Consider the following 5,395-nt stretch of genomic DNA (forward strand, 5'->3'; position numbering starts at 1 on the left):
ACGTCCAAGTGTTTCATGCAAGAGTGACAGTCCTGCCTCCTGCTGCGAGTTAGTATTCCAGAATCGCTTAAAAGTTTAATGCCTGTCATATTGGTGTAATTTATTAATTTATGTATTTTTTACAGAACTTTTTTTTTTTTTTAAATTGATAAAATGTTTGGTTATAAATATTTTATTTATTGGTGTGTTAGTTTATATGTCTGTCTATATGCCTTTCCATCCATCCATCTTTGGGAGGACAGAATTATTTAGTTTTGTCCTTGTATATTACTTATAACAGAAATTGGATCTGTTACAGGAAAACAAAGTGATTTTTGCCATTGTGGTGGATTTTATTTTATTTTACTTTCAACATGACAAACATTTAGTATTTTATTTAGTATATTTATCATATTTTATTCAAATTGCAATATTTTATTTTATTTTTAACATGACAAATATCTAGATTTTATTTTATTGGTTATATTTATGGTATACAAAGTACATAATATAATATAATGTAATATATAATGTAATGTGTACAAAGTACACAATATAAAGATTTTGAAATATATTCAAATATATTCAAAAAATACATTTTGAAATGTCTGAAATTGGTTTCTTTTTGGTCGACACTTTACATTTAAGGATAAAAATATTTCGTCATTTTATTTTATTTTATTTTTCAGCTTTAAAAAATCCCACCAGAACAATTTTTTTAGAAATAGTAAGAAATGAATGAACAATACATTCAATCTCATTGTTACAAAAAGTATATTTGAAGTTTCCCCTATATTTAGCAATCACCTGTTTTAGGGTAGATTTGTTAAACATTATTATGTATATAAAACCATATTTCGTTTTTTTATAAAGTTTATTTATAGGTCTCATGTTGCAAACAGCAGCATCCTTATGGGAAATTAGCACTTATAAATTACATGCACTATCCATCTTTTCTCTCTCTCCAGGTGAAGTGTTCCACACCAGTGTGCCGGAGAAGTTGAGCCTGGCATCTGCCTCCACTCACTGCCACACTCTGGGAGCTCAGCTGGCCACAGTCGGGCAGCTCTACCTGGCCTGGCAGGGTGGCCTAGACCGCTGTGACCCCGGCTGGCTGGCTGACGGCAGCGTGCGTTATCCCATCAACCTGCCCCGGCGTCACTGCGGAGGGGATGAGCCAGGAGTACGGACCGTTTACCACAACCCCAACCGCACCGGATTCCCAGACACTAGCGATCTCTTTGATGCCTACTGCTATCATGGTTGGTTGAACTAGTGGCCTTTCTCTGTTTCGGTTCAGGGATATATTCATAAAAACGTCTTTTGGGGGGTTCTGACCTCAATGATGGAGATTTCTTTTTTTTTTTACTTTGAGAAGTTTCATAAAAAATTCTCTTACATTCCGTCTACATAATTTTGGATCATATTTCCAAATAATTTATACCACGTAACATCAAGAGTTTCACCCTGGTGTCATAAGTATCTGAAAAATGTATGAAATGAGGATTAGATTACTTTGGTTTTATGGACTTCTGTATGGATATTTGCTTTGTAGTTTTTTGTGTCAGTGCCACCATTGACGATCTTACTCTTTCAGAGAAAAATTACGAAGAGCTGATGGCGATACTCCACAAGACCCTAGAAAACTCCACTCTGAACTCTTCAAGCGATGAAGAGGTGCAGCTCCAAAGAAATGGAGCCTTCCCTGAACCTTCAACTTGGACCGGTCTGGTCGATCTTGAGAAAGAAGACTTTGAGTCCATCATAAACAACAAATCTTCAGAAATCTCAGAGGAGCATGTTGTAATCCATCTTGGACCTGAAGAAAAGTCTGTAGACTGGGAAGACGATCCCAACGATGCTGTGGAGAAGCAGGAGAACCTTCAAGGGGGTTCGGCGAAAGAGGAGACCGATGATGGATCTCCTGACCCGTCTTCAATCACGCCATCTTCCTCTACGCAAGCTCAGACCAGTAACAGCGTCATTTCCAACTTTGTGAAAACAATCATGAAGCCATTTAGGTACTGGACCGGGACTGGAGAACCTGAGATACCGGCCACTGAGTCCAGCCTCTACCAAGGTACCTCAGAAATGGTCCCACCTATCAGGACGAAGCCAAGTAGAGGAAAAACAAGCAAAGGTGGCGCTGATAACGCCATCATGGAGCCTAATATCAAGGAACATTCATATAATCCCTCCTCATCAGATCTAGAAGAAGAGCTCTTGGAACAGGAGAAAGAAGTTGTCTTGGTGGCTGCGTCGCAGGAGATAAAGAGTCCAAGCAATTCTCATATGGATCATCCATATTCACAGACCTTCACAGACAGCTTCACTGGACCAGCCAAAGGTATGACAGACTCATCCAAAACTTAAAAGGCATTTCAACACGTACATTTACACATGCAGCTTCTCTTCTTAATTTAAGTTTGTGCTTAATTTAGTTGAAGTAGAGCTTAATTACATTTTGTATTATTTTATACTTGGATTATATAGAACGGGGTGATTTGAAACCACCAAAGTGAGAGTTTTCTCTATTGTAGATGTTTGGCCAAGAAGTCAGTCTTTCAACCAGGAGGTCAATCTGACTTTATTGGTCAATATAAGGGTGTTTCTTCATCTTTGAGCACTTATGTCTCATTGGTTGATTTTTATTAAAGTAACTACACATCTTTTTGTAAAATGAAGGTCAAATTTAAATGTTTTTACCATGCCTCCCTAATTTATTATGTGTACTGTACTTCTAACCCTCATAGCGTCACTTTCATTCACAGCAAATCAAATATGGCATCCACTTGGTGCAAAGATACATTTCTTCAGCATACTATGTCTTTCAACAGCTTACTGTTGATTTTTTAAATTGTTTTTAAAAGAAAAACAGTATGGCAGCAAATGGTTCTTTAGGCGCAGCCCCCGAAGAGGAAGGTTGCCGATTTATTCTCTGGAATACGAAAGTCGAAAGGTCGCTGTAGAGGTCACTGCACTGAGATGTATTCCTACCTACTGCTTTAGGGCTTTTAATGGATATCAATGTCTGTCATATCTGTGCCAAGTAAAGCTGTGTAGTAGGAGAAAGCAAAATGGGATCCAACCTCTGAAAATTTAGAGCGTTGCAAGCCTTAGGCTGAGATTGAAGCATGTCTAACTGGTGTGGTTTTAACGCGATGGGTTTTGGCAGCAGTCCGTTCTCAAGGCATCATCAGTACAAATATCCTCCCCGCGAACCAAATTCAACAGGGAACATTAATGTTTAATGCCGGGTGAAAATCCAGCTTTAGTCAGCATGCATTATTTACATCTGAATCTAATTAATGTGCTTTGGCCGAAACCGCAGGCACCGCTACAAACTCCAAGTCTCTCCTAATTATTCGAGGCATGATCATCGTCAGGGCCGTGGTGTGTGTGCGTAAAGATACTCTGGACTCAATCTGGTTGTTTCCGTTCGTTTTTTCTCCAGCAGAGGTCATTTAGTCGAGTTCGGATTCACTGGCTATTTCACCCTTCGCTGCATGCTGCTCCGTCTCTCCCCTTGTTTCGAGTTTCATTACATAGAGCCTGTTGAGAATTCAGAAAATCCAGCCATCTTTTATATAAACTCGCCGTGTCCTTGAGTTCCACAAAAAGTTGTATACAGATGAAAGTGTGATATGAAGAAAGTCTGTGAAATGCATACGTCCCATAGAACAGTGGGTTCAAGCATCTGCTTTGTTGAGTATCCAGATACTTGAAATTTATTTCCACTATATAACTGGACACTTAAACCACAAAATCCATGAATGCCATTGCATTAGACACAAAATATCAAATCAAGTGACATTTAATTTTTTAAAAAGAAAAATGTTCCATACATGTAACTGAAGCTAAATATGAGACCCTCAGAGTAATAATTGATCCAGTGTTACATATCTGAGTGGCAAAAGTATGTGAATCTTTGCTTTCAGTATCTAGTGTGACCCCCTTTTGCAACAATAACTGCAGCTAAATGCTTCTTGTAACTGCAGATCAGTCCTGCACAACAGTTTGTTGGAATTTTAGCCCATTCCTCAGTACAAAATTGCTTCAACTCTGTGATGTTGATGGGTTTCCTCCTATGAACTGCTTGCTTCAGGTCCTTCCAAAACATTTAAATTGGATTAAGGTCCAGACTTTGACTCGGCCGTTCCAAAACATTAACTTTGTCCTTCTTTAACCAATATTTAGGATAAGGATAAGGATCTTATGCTGGAATGCAGTGTTTTCTTTCTCCAAACATAACACTTCTCATTTAAACCAAAAAGTTCTATTTTGGTCTCATCCGTCCACAAAACATTTGGTTAAATGACTTGTGTGCTTGGGGCCGTTGTCTTGCTGCATGACCCATTTTCTCTTGAGATTCAGTTCTTCTTTTCCTTTAGAATTTGCTGGTATAATTCAGAATTCATTGTTACGTCAATAATGGTTAGCCGCCCTGGCCCAGATGCAGCTAAACAGGCCCAAACCATGATACTACCACCACCATGTTTCACAGATGGGATAAGGATCTTATGCTGGAATGCAGTGTTTTCTTTCTCCAAACATAACACTTCTCATTTAAACCAAAAAGTTCTATTTTGGTCTCATCCGTCCACAAAACATTTCTCCAATAACCCTCTGGCTTGTCCACATGATGTTTAGCAACTTCAGATGGGCAGCAATGTTCTTTTTGGAGAGCTGTGGCTTTCTCTTTGCTACTCTGACATGTACACGTGATTGTTCAGTGTTCTCCTGATGGTGAACTCGTGAACATTAACATTAGCTAATTTGAGAAAGGCCTTTAATTGCTTAGAAGTTACTTTGCAACCTTGTGGACTAGTACACGTCTTGCTTTGGAGTGATCTGTGTTGGTCAACCACTTCTTGGGAGGGTAACAGTGGTCTTGAATTTCCACCATTTGTACACAATCTGTCTGAATGTGGATTTGTGGAGTCCAAACCCTTTAGAGATGGTTTTGTAACCTTTTCCAGCCTATTGAGCAACAACAGCTCTTTTTCTGAAGTCCTCCGAGATCTCCTTTGTTCATGCCATGACTCACTTCCACAAACATGATCAGACTTTGATAGATCTTTGTTCTTCAAATAAAAGAGGGTCTGCACTGACACCTGATATTCCTCCCACTGATTGTAAACACCTCTGAACAGATTAACTAATTTCATCTTCAAATTAACTGCTAATCATAGAGATTCACATACTTTTGCCACTCACAAAAATGTAATATTGGATCATTTTCCTGAATAAATAAATTACAAAGTATATGTTTTCATCTCATTTGTTTGATGGGGCTCTCTTTGTCTTTGGTTTTTTTCAGGACTTGCATGATGATGCATCATGTATTTATGCAGAAATATAGAAAATTCTAAAGGGTTCACAGACTTTCCATATATATATATATATATATATATAT

General features: G+C 38.3%; 1 protein-coding gene across 1 annotated transcript in view; it reads left to right on the forward strand.

The window, feature by feature from the left end:
* The window catches only part of LOC107719650 (neurocan core protein-like), a 140,018-nt gene that overhangs the window by 59,103 nt on the left and 75,520 nt on the right, over positions 1–5,395 (forward strand). The window contains exons 5-6 of the mRNA XM_016527136.1: positions 948–1,241; positions 1,577–2,326. Coding sequence (XP_016382622.1) covers positions 948–1,241; positions 1,577–2,326 — 1,044 coding nt within the window. The remainder of the gene's footprint in view (positions 1–947; positions 1,242–1,576; positions 2,327–5,395) is intronic.

The sequence above is a fragment of the Sinocyclocheilus rhinocerous genome, unplaced genomic scaffold (genome assembly GCF_001515625.1).
Source record: "Sinocyclocheilus rhinocerous isolate Xijiao unplaced genomic scaffold, SAMN03320098_v1.1 scaffold1294, whole genome shotgun sequence".
NCBI classification, from domain to species: domain Eukaryota; kingdom Metazoa; phylum Chordata; class Actinopteri; order Cypriniformes; family Cyprinidae; genus Sinocyclocheilus; species Sinocyclocheilus rhinocerous.